The sequence below is a fragment of the Leptidea sinapis genome, chromosome 6, assembly GCF_905404315.1.
Source record: "Leptidea sinapis chromosome 6, ilLepSina1.1, whole genome shotgun sequence".
Lineage (NCBI taxonomy): Eukaryota > Metazoa > Arthropoda > Insecta > Lepidoptera > Pieridae > Leptidea > Leptidea sinapis.
This window is the reverse complement of record NC_066270.1, coordinates 5418106-5436609: the sequence shown is the minus strand read 5'-3', so window position 1 is coordinate 5436609 and position 18504 is coordinate 5418106. Positions and strand designations below refer to the sequence as shown.

Here is an 18504-nt window from a genome sequence, read left to right as displayed (position 1 = left end):
AATTGCTACAATGATTGTGAGCGGGAATTTCGAAATGAAGGAAATGTACTTAAACCTCTCGTCTGACAGACTACACAGACTATATATACACACGTGACTGGCTATGGTAATGTTCGGTTGTGTTTTTTTTTGTGCAAAAAGTACAAAAGGAGTTTTTACGCGCCGCTATTCTTGTTGGCGAAGCGGTAAAACGCCTGTTAATTGACTATTAGCCTTACATTTTCTGATATGAAGTTTTCTGTGAATGATCCGAAACAATTCGACTATCGAAGACAGCAAATGTCGCGAATATGTCGGTGTCAGTGAGTCATACATCTTTGTGCCGTTTGGTGTCGAGACACTTGGCCCGTGGGGCCCAGAGGCGAGGAATGTACAAAGTACTACTATTCGTGCCTCAATAAGGCTACTAGGAAAACCCAAGCGCTGGCAGCTATTTCGGTCAACGGATCAGCCTAGCTATCCAACGCGGAAATGCTGCCAGTATTCTTGGTAAACTTCCCCCCCGTATTGATAATTTTAATTTTATGTAATCATAATATTGTAAATATAGGTACAAGATTTGTTTTGTTTGAATAAAATATATAATCCATAACATATATATTGACCGTATAACGTACATTGAAATCAATAAGATTGCTGAAATTATTCAATTCGACTATGAAACTGACACGTGAATTATATATTAGATATTTTTATAAATCGAGAATTGAAAAGGGCTTCATGAATTCCTGATTTATACTGATTATAATTGTAAGGAAAAGTAAGATATTAGAATTCAGAAACTTTATGATCTCAATGCGTAGTCAATAAAATGATATATTATGTAGATGTAATAAAACTTAACAGTAATACTACGTAAGTATCCCTACTCTTTGGTAATACTTAATTACAGTGCGTCTATACTAGTTGTGTGTCGTCAATAGTGTGTCGTGAATTCCGGCTCATCAAACTTAGCCCACCAAAAAAAAAATTTTTCCTATTTTTGAATTTTCAATATCGCATATCGTTAGTTCGTAGTTTGTTCTTAATTGTTCGCTGTGAATAATTGTTTGTTCTTTTGTTGTTTATTTAAAAGCAATTAATAAAAAATGGGGGGAAACGCCTACTATTTGGCACTATATTATTCTGGCACTCGCCGGCCGCTGCCGCGGCACGCTACGCTCGGCTCGTGCGTTGTCTTAACTGTTCTAACATAACCTAACCTAACCAATTTTAATAAATTGCAAATTTAAAAAAAAAATAACGAGAACAAACAAATGTTTATAGAGAACAATCAAGAACAAATGGCGAACTGACGATGTAATAAAAAAAAATCTGGGGGGCTAACTTTCTTGAGCTGTGAATTCCCTAATCAAAGACCAAAACGAACTAGGCGCCAAGTGGACACAATGATGTACTATTAGTGTCAAGTGTCAATGTGTCAAGTGTTTTTCGCCGCCTCTGCAGTTCCGTCGCGACCACGATTCATTCAATTTTATTTTTTTTATTCAATATTTATAAAATATATATCGTCCGTCATAATAATTACAACGTCTAAGCTAATTTAGAAGTTTAATATGATTAATATACATTTTTTATTATTTAGTTACTCAAGTAAGACGATTTTTTTTATTTAGTCATGTGGTACCTACATATTGTTATATTCATTAAATGGTAAATCTGTACTGCTTATTGATTTAAAAGAGCCTGAAGAAGCATCTAGAGCAAGGTAAAGCCAATTCTTTACATTAAACCGAAATCTTTTTTTATGATAATAAGAGACGAGACGAGCAGGCCGTTCAGCTGATGGTAATTGATATGCCCTGCCCATTACAGTGCAGTGGCGCTCAGGATTCTTGAAAAATCAAACAATTCTTACAATTCTTCTTACTCAAGTGATGATAAATGGTAAAATGTATAACGTTGATATTCATTCGTGTCTTTCTTACCTGAAAGAACGAAGAAAATTAATATTATCATATTACAATTTCTTTTTATCAGCTATTTAGATGAAAATATTTGGTTTTCTTTAAAGATAAATAATTCAAAAATCTTGAAATGTATAGAGGCGGTTTAATTGCAGTAAAATTTATCGTTTATTAGTTCATTTACGTCAAATGAAAGCATCAAATAAAAGAAAAAGTCAAATAATATAAAAGACAAAATGCGTAAGAGCCGAATATTTTTTTTTTTCAATTTGGAATAATAGAATAATAACGCCCTCTGTAACTCCTTAATTTATGATTGTAAAATTAAAAATAGTTCTGCTTTAAGATCGGTTTAGAAGGACATAAACTTCTGCTTAAAAAGTGCTTTTGAACTGCATAATTTATAAAGTTAAATAATAATCAGTACATTATCAATAACAGCGGGGCTCTGTGTTGAGTCATTTTCGTACGGAACCCTAAACAAGACAGTAGTGGAACTACTGGGCATGTGTTTAAAGCAATATTTTAGAGCGACAATGAAGTACGAAGCTACCATTTTGTTTATATAAAGTGTCGGTCGCGGCGAACATTTCTCAGTCATCCGCGTGGAAATAGTGTCCATTGTGTACCGACAGAACATTCAAGAATTTTTAAAAATTACCTAAATATATTTCAAATATTGACTTTGTATTTTGCAATGAGTTTAAGCAACACATGTAATCAAATGGTCAAATCAATAATTCTAAGTTATTACCTTATTTTACTGGCGACCCCTATAGCCCAGTGGTTAGTGACCGTGCATACTGGGCTAGAGGTCCCGGGTGCGAATCCCGATAGGTGCAAACATTTATATGATGAAAATGGTTGTTTGTTTCCGAGTCATGGATGTTTATATGTATTTTTGTATGTTTAAGTAAGGATATTGTATCAAATATATCATAGTCTTGCACCCATAGTACAGGCTATGCCTAGTTTGGGACAAGATAATTTGTGTAAGTGTAAGAGTGCGTCAATATTATTTATTTATTTATTTAACTTTCATCGGTACTTAGTAGCAGCAGTGGATATGACTGTAAATGCAGTGTTCATCTGGGGCAGTATCGCCTCACATGTGCCGTAACATATGGAGCTCGATGTTATCGGAAAATGCTCCAGCCTAGATTGTTTTGTCCTGCGTCAGGTAATAATAACATTGCTATAGCAGATGACCACTTTAACGTCTATTCGTTCCGATACATATTTCTTTAAAATACTATCTGTATTTTATTAAGCGTACAATACTTTATTAAGAGTCACTTATTATTAAAATATTTACATAGCATTAAAGTTAAACTACCAGTCTATGACAAAACTATAAGATTATGACATGTTATTTCCTTGATCAATATTGATCAATTAATAATATATATTCGAAGCCTTATGGCAGGGCTAAAGTAGCCACACTATTTATATCAAAAATAAAATATTTTTTTTTAATCAAAGTCGTGCAATTTCTATGTCATCTGTACCGTGGCTCGGACACACCGACACGCCCGTTGGTCGCGAACGAAACGCGAGAGAGCCGCGGCCATCCGCGTGATAAATATATACGCGAAATAACTTGATGTCTGTGTGTAGTGCGCGTTAATCTCTTCTAATAAATAGATACCACACCACTTTACTACCTCACATGTTACATCATAAGGTAAACTTTTTCATGACAATGAGGGATGAGACAAGTAGGACGTTCAGAGCTGATAGTAATTGATACGCCCTGCCCATTACAATGCAGTGCCTCTCAGGATTCTTTAAAAACCCAATAATTCTGAGCGGCACTACAACTGCGCTTGTCACCTTGAGACATCAGATTTTAAGTCTCATTTGCCCAGTAATTTCGCTTGCTACGGCGCCCTTCAGACCGAAACACAATAATGCTTACACATTACTGCTTCACGGCAGAAATAGGCGCCGTAGGTATACACAATCTAGCCGGCATCCTGTGCAAAGGGGTTTCCTACTGGTAGACTTGACTTCTGGCGAATCAAAAAAATTAATGAGTTAAACTTCCTAAATGTATATAACCTTTATAATTGAATTTATGTAGCCTTTAAGATATCAGACTGATAAAGTTTTCTAGTTCTCTAAATTCCATATGTAGTAGAGAGTACCTTTCTAAGGATTTTTTTTTGTGAATATTTCTCTAGGCGCGTTGAGCATTTTATTTTGTGGGTATTGAATAATGGGTTGTCACGCTGTTCTATGCAACGCTGGTTTGGTAAAGTTGATTAGTTGTAGTCGAAGAGCCTGTGACAATCAGACCTTCGTTATTTATAATATCTAAAAGTCCACGACCACGATCCCAAACTGTGAAACTTCGTAAGGTAAATTTATTATAGCTTAAGGCTTAATTATTATATATAATTTTAGGTGAATTTTTTTAGTTAGTTCCGGTAAAGTCCGTAAAAATTATATCAGAGCAATTTTATACAGTTATAATTATATAATATATTCAATGTAGGTAAGTGAATAACTGGTGACCTTACTTTGGTTAGTCAGTGGTTGGCTAATACGTCATGATTATTTATTTATTTACCATTTACAAGGCTCCTTTGCACAGAATGCCATCTAGATTATGGGTACCATAACGGCGCCTATTTCTGCCGTGAAGCAGTAATGTGTAAACATAACTGTGTTTCGGCCTGAAGAGCGCCGTTGCTAGTGAAATTACTGGGCAATTGAGACTTAAAACATCATGTCTCAAGGTGCCGAGAGCAATTGTAGTGCCGCTCAGAATTTTTGGTTTTTCAAGAATACTGAACGGCACTGCATTGTAATGAGCAGGGCGTATCAATTACCATCAGCTGAACGTCCTGCTCGTCTCATGCCTTATTTTCATAAATAAATATAAGGCTACTTTGTATTATTCAGTTGACGGGTCTTGTTACCATCGTTAGTGTTAGTTGTTGATCAAATTCCAGAGTTTGTGGATTTCAAATAATTGTTTAATGAGAAGACGTCGTAGAGAGTACCGCTCTGAATTCCTGAATAAACGTAGGTACTCTTTATAGAATTGTTCGCTCTTACAAAAATAGCCATTCGAAAGTAGAGACACTTCTCTGCGTTTCGGTGTATTTTTCGAAAATTGATGATATGTTAGACTAGACAGGAATATAATTTGCTGTTAAACAAAAATTATTAAGTTCAGCCCTTAGTAACAGAAGTTTTGTTCATTTGTATTAATTTCACTTTACTTTATAGATACTAATGATAGTGAACATCCTAGTCTTAGCTAATTAAATTTAAAAATTTAGGTGTAGGTGTGTAATATTTGCATGTGGTCGCTGCCTGTAAGTGCAATAACACTTAGTTATAGATTTTTTTAATAAAAAATAAGGGACAGCACGAGCAGGACGTTCAGCTGATGGTAATTGATACGCCCTACCCATTACAATGCAGTGCCGATCAGGATTCCTAAAAAACCCCAAAAGGTTAAGCGGCACTAGAACTTCGCTCGTTACCTTGAGACATAAGATGTTAAGTCTCATTTGCCCAGTAATTACACTAGCTACGGTGCTCTTCAGACCGAAACACAGTAATGCTTACACATTACTGCTTCACGGCAGAAATAGGCGCCGTTGTGGCGTGTGTGTAATCCAGCCAGCATCCTGTGCAAAAGTGAAGTTAACGTTAGATTTCCTTAACAATAACGACTAGTATATTATCTAATCATATTACTAGTAGTAGTAGTTTAAGTAAGAATTTAATGTTAACAGTAACACTGATTTTAACAAAGACTGAGGAATCTGGAGCACCATCGTATTCCTTGGCACTATTGGATGTAATTCCAGAAAAACATTCCAAACCGCAATCATGTCGAAATTGAGATAAGATCACAAAACTGATGACAAAAAATGGCAGCCCTACTGTCACTCTTTAAATGACATCATGACTTAGTAGCCCAACCCACATGTACGGAATAGACTTATATTTATTACACTTTAAATACGAATTCCTGAAAATGTGATGTTTGTTTCTTGGAAAGTTTTTCAGGAACTACGTTCAATTAAAGTTAAAAAGTTAAATATCCAATTTTTATTGAGCTACTTGACATTAACAATAGCTTTAACTGGTGAAAATTGGACGGTAACGGCACAGGTAACGGTTAACAGTTGAAGTTAGACGTAATTAAAAAATTTGCAAATCGTGCAACACATTAATTGCTTAGCCGGTACTTTAACATGTTTGTTACTGCTAAAGTTAGTTGATGCAACAACTCAAGCCTCAAGGAATTAGAATTAAGACGGCAGAATTATAACGTTAATAACACTTCGAGTTAGCTTACCTCCAGTAAGCGAGGTAATCAGGGCGCGAGATAAGTTATTGTTCCCTCGCCTTATTGTTTTGCAGACCGTCCAGGTGATTTTGACTGTGTATAGATTGCATAAAAAAAGAGAGACAAATTTTATCTACGTTTTCATATCATATTTTAATTAGTATTTCTATGTGATATATATTTAATTATGGCTTAACACTTTTAACCTGCAATTATCTTTAGTAATAATAGAGAGTTGTAAAGCGTTCTTACATATATAAAAAAAATACTACTCTCCACTTTACTCTGTGTTTCTGAGCGAGCGCCTGTACCAGCTTCTTCCATTTCACCACATACATCAAAGATAGGTTTAACGGCTCATCAAACTTAGCCCCCCCAAAAAAAATTTTTTTCTATTTTTGAATTTTCAATATCGCATATCGCTAGTTCGTAGTTTGTTCGCTATAAATAATTGTTTGTTCTTTTGTTGTTTATTTAAAAACAATTTATTAAAAACATACCCTTTAGTTAGCCCCCGCCCCCTGTTAATGGGGGAAACGCCTACTATTTGGTTCTGGCACTCGCCGGCCGCTGCCGCGGCACACTACGCTCGGTTCGTGCGTTATTTTAACTGTTCTAACATAACCTAACCTAACCAATTTTAATGATTTGCAATTTTTTTTTAAATAAATAAATCGAGAACAAACAAATGTTTATAGAGAACAATCAAGAACGATGTAATAAAAAAATAAATAAAAGATAAAAAAAATAAAAAATCTGGGGAGCTAACTTTCTTGAGCTAGGTTCAACCTATTCACAATCAATTCATCTACGATTGGCTTGATTTTTTAACATTTCATAGAGATGTAGGTTCTCTTTGCATCTTCCATATAATACTATATAACTGTATATATCACATGGAGTACTCAAAGGAGTTGTGTGGCTTGAAACCAGCAGCTATAAATACATTACGTCGAAATGCAAAATTCCACTCCCATCATGTTGACGTCTGGCATTCTACAACCCCACATTTTACCAGAAACTTCTTCAGTCACTTTGTGGAATCAATTACCGGCTGCAAATTTTCCGAACCCATTCGACTTAGGGACCTTAAAACAAATAGCATACTCTCAGCTTCGGTTTAAAGAACTTTAATTTCTCATTAAGACTGTCGTCACTTACATGAGAACATAAAATCAGTACCTATCATAAATCAGCTTAAAGGCCAACGCATTTTTTGATCCCAGGTATTGCGGATGTCTATGGGCGGTTGCATTACATTCTCATGACGTCATCATTAATTTAGGACATAAGAAAAGTTTTAATTTGGAAAACAAATCCTTGGCAACACCAGGAAAATTTACTGATTCAAGTTAACATAGTTAAAATTAACAATTAACATAGTTAAAATTTGTATAGTTATGGATTTCCGCAAAGTAACGCCTTATTCAATAAAAAAAAAAAAAAAAAAAAAAAAAATTAACAATGTTATAGTTAATTAAAATAATACATTTTCTTAAAGGGCGACTATTTATGCTGACGCTACTCGACACCTTTTGTTTATTTCGATGTTAAAACTTTAATTAACTAATAAATTTGTCCAGTGCCATCTTATTGAAACTCCCTTTTACTCTTGTACCGGCGATGTTAAGGGAATCGAACTTTGTTTTGGAGTATGTATATTATATTATCGTATATATACGATAAGATAGGTATCATATCGTATATTTAGTAGCTTGAAAAATAAAAAATATATATATATACATGCATATATATATATGCATGCTTTTAATATACTATAAATTTCTAATATAGTATGTGCATTAAAGTACCAGGGCAACATAAATTGGCAAGGGCTCTAGTTTCATCTGGTTCTCGTGTTTCTTTTGTCCCACCGTACCGGGAGGCAGTGAGCAAGGGAAAGAGGGGGTAGGCTAAGGTTGACAAATGGGCCCGCTCGTAGCATCCGCGATACAATCGGTGCGTTGCTTACAGAGTTTCGGTTTAGAAAAAAGTAGGGCTGTGTCATATCGAAATGTCTTAATTATATTATTGCTAGAGCTACAAATACTTTGATAAATTTTATTCCAAATTGTCTATTCAATAATTGTTAACAGACGTTTTTAACGCTCGTTAAAAACCAAATGTGTTGACTTAATCTATTATATTATTCCTCATGCAGTATTTACATGAATAAAAAATGTGTTACAAAAAGAGCCAACATCTCATTTTTTTTCTTTTTTGTTTTTTCCTCATTTTCATTTGTCAAATATCCCACCAATACAACCAGGAATCGCTTATTTTAGCACTACAAGAACTATATTGCTTAAAATGCACATAATTGATGCTAAATAGTGGTAAAAGCAATAGCACTATAGGAATATTGTTAGATATATGTGAGCAATAAAGTTGTTGTTGACATCCTTGCGGCACGCGTCACTGGACCCGTCCCAATGTACATTACTCACTGTCGGCCGCCATTTGCGACGCCACGCCCGCTACGCTACGTTCTACGTACTACGCGCTACGGGATGCTACGTTTTCAAAACCATTGTGCATTCGAGTTATTTTTTTTTCATTTATAGCTAGGTATAGATTAAACTTTTACCGCACCTGTTGTAAGCTGTATCATTTGACCATAAGTAATGGGAATTTCTTTGTCTATGAATTAAAGCGAATAATAAGGATTGGTGACGCTATATCTGTAACAGGTAGAACCGTTGACTATTACCACGTACCAATGTATTGTTCGTTTACAAATTAATTTGTATGTATATTCGACACTTTACAAGTTCCGATTGTCTTGGGATTTCTCTGATTTTACAAGAGAATTTGGGCCATTGTGATCACATACCGTCAGGTGGCCAGTATGTGCCTATACTCGTTTTCGTCCTGTTCCAAGAAAAAAAAAAACCTTTTTTAAATAAATTTAAGAATCAGTAATTGCGATGCAAAGATATCGTACATAATTAAAATCCTAGTCATCGATGGATATCGAATGATGACGTTTAAATTAATATTTTTTTCATGACAATTATTCTCGATCATATGAATTCGAGTGTTCAAAACGCGGAGGCTCACTTCCCAGATTACACAGAAGCCTGTCAACCTCTGACTTAATATAAGCTTGTTGCTTAATTATTGTTGGATGTAAAGAATTGATTTACTATAGAATTATTATGATCCTATCTAATTTTGTTTCCTTTCGTACTCTTACTCTAAAGCCTTTACTAACTCTACATGTTAATGACTGTAAAAATATTTAGGGCTAAGTTAAATGAAACGATACACTTTTTTTAGGTTTTTTAATATTTTTTACACAATTCGTAGCATTCATAATGCCGACACTTCACCTCCACAATCGTCCCGTCAGCGTGTTAGTAGACAATGTATAAACAAAACTATTTAGTGATTTCTCTTATGTGATCCATGATAAAATTATACAATACAAATATATAATGGTACTGATATATGCTGAGAGACGCGCCATATTTCTCTATATTTACAACTCCATGACTTTCGTAATGTACATACATATATAAAGGGAAAATAAAATTCTTCAATAAAGGCGCCTGCCCACTTAACCGACGACCAAACGCCAAATAATATATAAAAAAAAGTTATTAAAAATATTTAGCTACTGAATTTAAGAAATAATCACATTAATTTAATTGACCAATAGCAAAAATGCTAAACCGTATCAGCAGTTTAAAATTGGAAAGAAAGACAGAATTACCTGTTAAATTGTATATAGTACAGATTTACTTGGAAATGTGTAGACAAATCTTTTAAATAAATTCTCTACAGTGACAGTGGCCCATAATCCAGTCAGTTACTATAATCTATTATAATATGTACGCTAAAGTGGGCAAGCATCTTTAGTACATTACACTAATAACTACATTTAAGAATTCTCTTAATAAAATATATTACACGCGTCGATTTAACAATAAAAAGTAACAAAATTGTTTTTGGGACAAAATTTCGTATTGACCGAACCAAAACTGGGCTTAATACTGAAAATTTTCACTGGAAACAAAACTGTTTATACAATACATTAATATAATATTTACAAATAATAACAAATATATTGTATTTCTAGCGACGTGATTGCTTTGCACATTCAGAGATTTGTGTGTCTGTAAAAGGATTTTAACAAGTTTTTTGGGTTTTAATAAAAAAAGACAAGAGATTTTATTACTAATTTATCATTCAATATCAGTATTTTAAGAGAAGCACATACTTGTTAAATTGAAAAAAAAAAAATGTTTTTATAAGTTCAATAACAGTTACCAATTAAGGCATTGATTGAAAATTTGTGAAGGCCTACTGTAACTGTTAAAACAATTCTCTAATCCAAGGCGTTTTAATCCATTTATTCTGTATTGACAGTATATCTAAATAACGATTAAAGAATGGCACAAAAGTCAACCCATAATAATCTGGAATATCTCTTTTTATTCGAATAATTCAGTTAATTCATTCAAACTCTAAGAATAAGCAACCACATCGCAAACATAAGTAAGTGTAAAGCTAGTTTCCGGATAACTATAGCTATCAAAAACTGCGCAAGGATCAAATATTCCTTGATTTAAAAGCTCCGAATCGTATACAAGGTATAAGGCTGGTAATAAATTACCAAGAGTTATCGTATCATTCATACCGTGGTCATCCCAATAGTATACTTATATTATATATAGCATGAAGTCTGATTATGCTATGTCTAGATGTGTGATGCTATGCGTTGCAAAACTTTTGTAATATTCTTTTAACATTCTTATTTGCTATCTGTTTTAGACCCTTTATAACATATCTAATAGCTACGTTCAAATTTAGTAAAACATTGACACTTAAGATTCTAATTATATAAATATTTAATTTAAATTAAACAGAGATTTATAGCTCAGTCGTGGATATTGCTAATAAATACAGACAACAAAGAAATAGATAAGCTTATCCTTGAATTACATATGGTTTTACGTTTTTTTTAACGTTTTGCAATACAGTACACCACAAGTCTAGACACAGCTTCATATCGTTTCAAAATATCAATAATCTCACAAGATTTTGATACTAGAATAAACATATAAATTCCTGACTAACGTTTTACACTACGTCTCAAGGCGATTCACTTCATTAATGAAGACAAAAATATAGCTAAAAATCTCATCGTTTCAACAGTGTAAAATATTATTTTATTTTATTTCGTATACATGGGTTACAAATTGTGCTATATTACTGAACACCAAGGCAAGGTGAATCTATGTTATTCTTATAGAGTAATAATTATACGGGATTGATTTTACAATAGTTATTATAGTTCGTTAGAAAGTCTAGCAGGATCGATACCCCGCATATTATTAATCCAAAGATGTCTCTAGGTATAAATAGCTATTTAACTAATAATTCAAAGATATGTATAATGTCACCTGTAAAGCAAATTGCGATTTACAATACAGAAAATAAGTTCGACATTCAATTAGAATTATTAATTGAGCTTGACAAATACAACATAATTAATTAGGTAACAGAGGAGAGGTATTAAAGATATCTGAAAAATAATTCTTTCCCAAGTGAAGGATTGGCATATGATAAGGGTAGAATGCGATTGGTGAAATTTCGGTAAATGAAATCAGTGATTTGGTCTTTGTCACACGGTGATAAATCACATTATTTTACTGAATATTCTAATATTCCAGTTCCCTAGTAGTCACCAGAATGCATTTGAAGCTAAACAGTACTTACATCGAAAGTAATTTTACCAAATTGACGCAATTTAAGTTTTTAGTAATCTTATTTGTGAGGAAGACAACAGAGCTAGGCAGTCGCTGGGTAAGAGACAAACTCCGCCCATGACATCAGCTCTAACAATGTGTTGCCAACCTTATAAACCTTCACGAGCCAGTCCTTGCATAACAAAATCATATCTAAACTACGTACATTTTATAATAGTCCCGTTTCTTCCTCGTGCCCTTCCACTGATAGTTACAACTTAAAACTATTTAATTATTTATATTAACGTTATAACAATACACATTTCGCTATAAATATTTATACGTTAACTATCAAACGTCCTGTTGTTACATAAACTTTGCTCCTAAAGTTTCGAGTGATAAAACCGTTTATATTTATAATAGGTGATTGCACCAGTATAATACAGCGTCCACACTTCGCGTTCATTTACATTAATTTAAACATTAAAGTTGACTTTAAATCTTAATTTAGGAGATCGTATACTGTTTCAAATATTACAAACGTATAGATTTATGTACATAGCATCGTTCTCCTTTGTTCGTACGTGCCATTCACCCGCGGTACGCGCCGTGTCGCGTGTAGAAGCGCGAAGTCGCGCGAATTCGCGCGGTGTAGTGGGTAGCGGCCTTTATTTGCACACGTAATCTAATTGAGGCTGAACTATGTGTGCGTATTTATATCTGAAAAGAGAAATGTATTTTAATAACTTTTATATTAACAGTTTTTTGGACCATTCATTAAGAAGAGGTTGAAAAATTAAAAATATAAATTCTATGAATTACCGGCAGATAAATAATGATTTATTGAGTTAAATCTTTAACTCTGGAACTTATAAATGAAACATAACTATAATAACAAACATAATCAAATTAACAAAATAAAAAAAATATGTCTCAAGAAGGCCAACCACACAGCAATTTTTATTTTAGTTTAGGATAGCCTAAATTCCAAAACTGAGTTTCAGTGGGGCCTACCAAGTAGACCTATTGACAACAGCCGTAGACAACACAATTTTTTATAAAGCACCCTTTTGTATAGGGCTTTAAAGTGGCTGTATTTTTATATTTTATTAAAGTTTAAAAATTTGAATTTGAGTTAAAATATTCTTCTAACTTTAAGTCTTAAAAGATAAATTATTTATAATAAAAACGATATCTGATGATGATGATCTTAATTGATGTATATACTTTGTAAATCTTTTGAGATATAATATATTCTTAATTGAATCATTATCAGCCGGAAGACGTCCACTTCTCCTGCTCGGTCCTGCGCTTAATTTAATAGTTCTAATTTAGTACTTCACTAAGTCTAATAATTATTGGCGTTAATGTTAATTTCTACTTACATACAGGTTGGATTAAAGATGGTGGCCGTAGTACTCCGCGGGGTAGTGCGCGTATCCCTGGTGGAAGGCAGGGTCCGTGGGCGGCCTGTGCATCATCTGCTGGCCATCCATCATGTAGCCCATCGTGGCCTCGGGGCTGTACGCGCCGCTGGGCCCCGCGTGAGGAAATACTGCGGGATAGAACACTGCACGGTTAATTATGCCTGCACTATGATGAAGTCTAAGTATAAATGACTAAGAGGACGTTGAATGTCCACTAGGTGTTTTTTTTATGACAGTAATGGACGACACGAGCAGGACATTCAGCTGATAGTAGTTGATACGCGCTGCCCATTACAATGCAGTGCCGCTCAGGATTCTTGAGAAATCCAAAAATTCTGAGCGGCACTACAATTGGGATTGGGTTGTGATAATAATCTAACCGGCATCGGCATCGGCAAAGGAACATCCCACTGGTGTGTGTGAACTAGGGCGAAACCGTAGTATATGTTTTTATTACAGGACTTTTATATGGTCCATTCGTATAAACGTTATCGGAATTGGGATGGGACCTAAATTATGACAAATAAATTAGAGTAATTAGTGTTTCAAAGCGATATTTTGCTCCCCTAGGGAATTATTTTGATTTAATAGAGAAGTGAAGGATTCTACAGTGGAATTCTGAGCCTAGTCGGAAATTCAATAAACGCCGCATGACAAAAAACTAGAGTGTACATCTCATAGATAAAAGGAACGAAAAAAGAAAGATGAATTAACGCCGCCAAAACATAACTGGCCAGTACCATTTTTCATACAGCACGCATTCGATCTCTTTGTTTGACTAGTATAAACACGAACACGGACCAATCAGAAGAGAGTAAGCTCAAAACAGTCATAAGAACAAAATTAAAACATACATGCCATCCTTTAAAGCCAAGTATCGTTTGTCGAATAGGTATGATGTAATAAAAAAAAATACTATGATGTTTCCGTTGAATGATATTTGCAATTTCATTTAAATATTCCCTTCCACCTGCATTTTTATTAGAACTACTACAATTTTGTGAGTAAAAGTGTAATATATAGAGCGAAAGTTACAATATTCCGTCCTTAAAACGGCTTAGTTTCACTCGAGCAATAGTTCGAATGAAAGGATTATACAAAAATCTATTGTGATGTTAGGCAATCGTCAATCCATTCAATTTACGTCGATACCATAAAGCACCTTCCACAGAGTAATAAAACTGACAAAATGGCGTCCAACTACCAAACGACGTTGCAAAATTTCGTCGCAATTGTCAAGTTGGTTTTGAGAAGGCAAACCACAAAACTGTTATTCCTTCCGTTTGCAATAAATCGCTGGATTATCAATCTAGACGTAATGGTGTTCGGCCATTATTGACGCCGATTTCCTGCTTCCTCTTGGGGTCTTTATGGTAGCACGCACCATTGGCTGAGCTTCTAACAAACACTCGAGCGTCGTGTGTACAAATTAATATTCTTCCATTGCTAGCGACATGTTTATTGCTAAATCATTGATATGTCGGATTTAAAAAGCTGTATCTTAAAAGCATAGTCTTCTGCAACTGAAACTGCGATTGAGATTATTTCATAAAAAATCTAATATTTTGGACTTCGATGACAAACGAGATACATAATAGCCTTAAGGGTAAATGTATACACTTTTATGACAAAGTCCCAGCCACTGTTCAGGCATTATCTATAAATAAATTTAAAAGTTTTATAAAAAAATGGCTCTGTCGTATATCCTTTTACTCCACAGCTGAACACCTAAGTGATCCGACAACCTGGGACTAGATTATGGTTACTTTATAGCGATAGAAATGATTGTACAATATTGTATATTTTTATCTAAAAGAGCGAAAAAAAACGAATGCTGGGAGAGTTGCTTGCGCCGCTTCTTCTCTCTCAGAGCGCCATTTGTTTCCGAAGCGGTAGTAGTATCTAGTATATTAGAAATAACATTAAAAATAATTCTAAGGGAATCAATTTTGAGAAAATAAATGCCTTTAATGCATTTTTTTAAACTCAAAATTATAAAGTATGTAAAAATGTATACAGTTGGTCACTGAATTATTTTATTTCAAATGATTATTAATAGTTATAATGAAAGCAATGTTAAAAAAATCATTTTTGTCATTAATCACATTGTGTAGGACGTTATAAGCACCGCAAAGGCATTTCGCAATAACACGTGAAGGACGTAGATTATCGCTCACTAAATCATAGTTTCCTGGTACAGGTCCTGCTCTCCCGGGGGACCCGTTATTATTTCCTGCTACCCTAGTACGGAGACATGCATCATTTGATATAAGAAACTTTCTATTTTATTGCTTATTTGCTATTTTTTAGTCCGTTTTGATTTACTTCATTCACTTTTCATATAAACCTGTTTCAAATCGTCATATTTTAAAATGAGACTAATCTATTAAAGTTTGTATTCCATATGTAATTTTTTAACTAAAACTCGGAAGAATGTTGTGGTCTTGGTCACTTGATTGTAAATGATCACCTCTTTTTTCAAAACCTCATGTATAATAGAAGCTTTGCTGAACATATCTTATACTTGGCTTATACAAATTCATGAAATATAATAGAAATGTTTTACTTAGGTAGGACCACTGTTATTGGGGTCACTTATAGTACTAATATTAAATATAAAATTGTTATGAGTAACATTATCATTGTAGTTAATAAACCGTATGACAAAAATAAATATAGCGGTCATACATTAACCGACCCGCAATTTCCTTTATGTACTCCGACTAAAAATAGTCTAAGCTTTTAAATCTAAACGTTTTATGGTCCATAAACTGTCCCAAGCTTAGGTATAAAATACTGGACGGATGGAGTCGGCGACGGAAAATGGAAAAACGGAGAGAAAATTGTTTTGGCAATCGCCGAAGAAAGCGAGCACCGCACTTCCTGTGGTCAGGCGAGCTTTCCAATACAGTTATGTATTCCTGGTGCGTGCTTGCCAACATTGCCTTTTTCCTACATTTTTGAAGCCTCTTTTGATGATAAAGTAGCAGTAGAAAAACAAGGCTTTCAATATAAGCGCGCATTTTTAAACAAAAAAAACACAAAATTCTCCTCTAAGTAATTAATTAAGTAAGTATCTGAAAGCACATTATATACTAAATAAATTCAAAATAAGAAAGCTAACATTGTATAAATAATATATGAACAGTGTAATTTTTTCCAAAAAAATAACGATTTTTTTAACATGGGTCAATCTGAGTATTTTTACCCGATAAAAATAATTACTGAATAACTGTTTTGTAATCAAAGCCTCGAATGTAGGATCATATTAAAAAGTAATTATAGCTGTGACGTCATTCAAAATGGCGGGCATTCTTTTAACGCGTAACTACAGCGTCGAATTTTCAAGCGATTTAATGCATGTATTGTTATTTGATGGTTCATATCCAGATTTATATTCATATAGTCAATTATTTGATAGCCTGATTTCAGTATTGCTTTATTCATTATATTAACAAAAGTGTAAAACAACCATAGAGTTAAATAAAGAAATAGATGGTTTGTTCTTTAACAAAAGTTCCAGCAAACTTAATCTTTTCAAGCAGTTTTATGGCTTTTAGAATTCCGGATTATGCTTCTGATAGACAGCTTCTCTGGACATAGATAAGTGAAGTGCTTGCTAGAATAAGTGCCATTATAATTCAAACGTAAAGTGGAGTAGAGTCTGAATCTAGACTGTAAATCTGATAAACCTCTTAAAAATTTTACTGGGATGCCCCTTTCACTAAGTTGGAATTTTCGAAAACTCTGCAATTTGCAAGGGAAGGGAAAAAGCAAAAGCAAAGGGAGTTAGCAACCAAAATATTTACAATTGCATCATGTTTAATAAGCACTCTCAACACCAGTTGAAAATCATATATTTACGAAAATTATTGATTTATTCTAATGGTTATCTTTGGTTAATGCTTGGGAATCTATTCACCCCGTATGTCTGCATGCACTCACTTAATATAATTAAGAAATCTCATAAGAAACGTCATTTATCAAGGGGAATCATTATCTAAATTGGAAGCGAGCCATCATATGTCTTTGCGTCACATCCCAAAACTGAGACAATGCTCGGTGGGTTTCATAAGCTATGCTTTAATATTAGATATTAAATAGGCTGTAGACAGAGCGAATAAAACTAACCAAATGACCAAAGGCCATTGATAAGTACTTCTTACAGATTTAATATCAAAAGTAACTCTTAAATATATTTATGTTATATATTATCCTAGCCTAAATTTTTGTGTTTGGAGTGGGCAAATTTGAGTTCGGTTATTAAGAAAGTAATTCAAAGCTAGCAATAATCATAATAATAATAATTTGATATATCATTAAATTTTGATATGCTTGAGATATAGATTCAATTTTGCCTCACGAAGGATATAAAGTTAAAATTACAAAGCTGACTGCCAACCTTCGATTGTCGGAGAGACACGCGAAGAAAAAGTTAGATACAAAATTAAGATTAAAATAGGAATTGATTGATAACGTCGCGTCTATTCTATATAAGTCTATGCTCAAATCGAGATAGGGTAGAACTGTCGGCCCCTGATGGATGTTCACAAACGGGTCAACGAATTCAGACATTATTCTTTTTTACCCTTCTTTCCCGATGGCCCCTTTTTGCGACGTTTCTTACTACGGATATTCGCTTTTATGGACTCCACAATGTGAAAATGTTTTTTGCTATATACGCCATAGACAGACAGAACGTTTGCACTGCGGGTGTGTTTTGTCTTAAGTTGAACAATTCAGCAGTTTCTTTTTATATCAGCGATGCACAAAGAGAAGCGAACAATAAATCGTTCTGTGCCAATATTATACATATAAGGAGGATTTAGGTGATGATGTACGCATGAGTCAAAATTAGGAAAAAGCCGTGCACAATTGGCATATTTCGTGTGCTCATTATTTCACTCATCGCTCAAGCTCTGGGGCCTAAATTCCTACTACGAAAACACATGCAAAAAAACATAGCGAAATATTTCAAAGTAACATTAAAAAGGTCTAACCTCCTTCAATAAAAATAGCAGTAAATATTTATCTATATTGAGCATGTATGTATTTTTCCTACTCGAAAACTTAAATCATTTTCTAAAAAGTAGTAGAGCGAGTAATTACTTAAAAACTCAACCCTTCAAAATAGGTAGCTCAGAGATTAACAGGACAAACACACT

General features: G+C 33.9%; 1 protein-coding gene across 8 annotated transcripts in view; it reads right to left on the bottom strand.

Annotated features, from left to right (window-relative positions):
• Positions 1–9488: 9488 nt before the first annotated feature.
• Positions 9489–18504, bottom strand: part of LOC126964795 (homeobox protein homothorax) — a 321561-nt gene continuing 312545 nt past the window's right edge. For 4 of the 8 annotated variants that reach the window (XM_050808059.1, XM_050808061.1, XM_050808062.1 and 1 more), the window contains exons 13-14: positions 13298–13482; positions 9489–12632 (exon numbers count right to left, since the gene is read on the bottom strand). In XM_050808059.1, coding sequence (XP_050664016.1) covers positions 13310–13482 — 173 coding nt within the window. In that variant the 3' untranslated portion in view covers positions 9489–12632; positions 13298–13309. The remainder of the gene's footprint in view (positions 12633–13297; positions 13483–18504) is intronic. The other 4 variants (XM_050808063.1, XM_050808065.1, XM_050808066.1 and 1 more) reach the window with 2 other exon arrangements.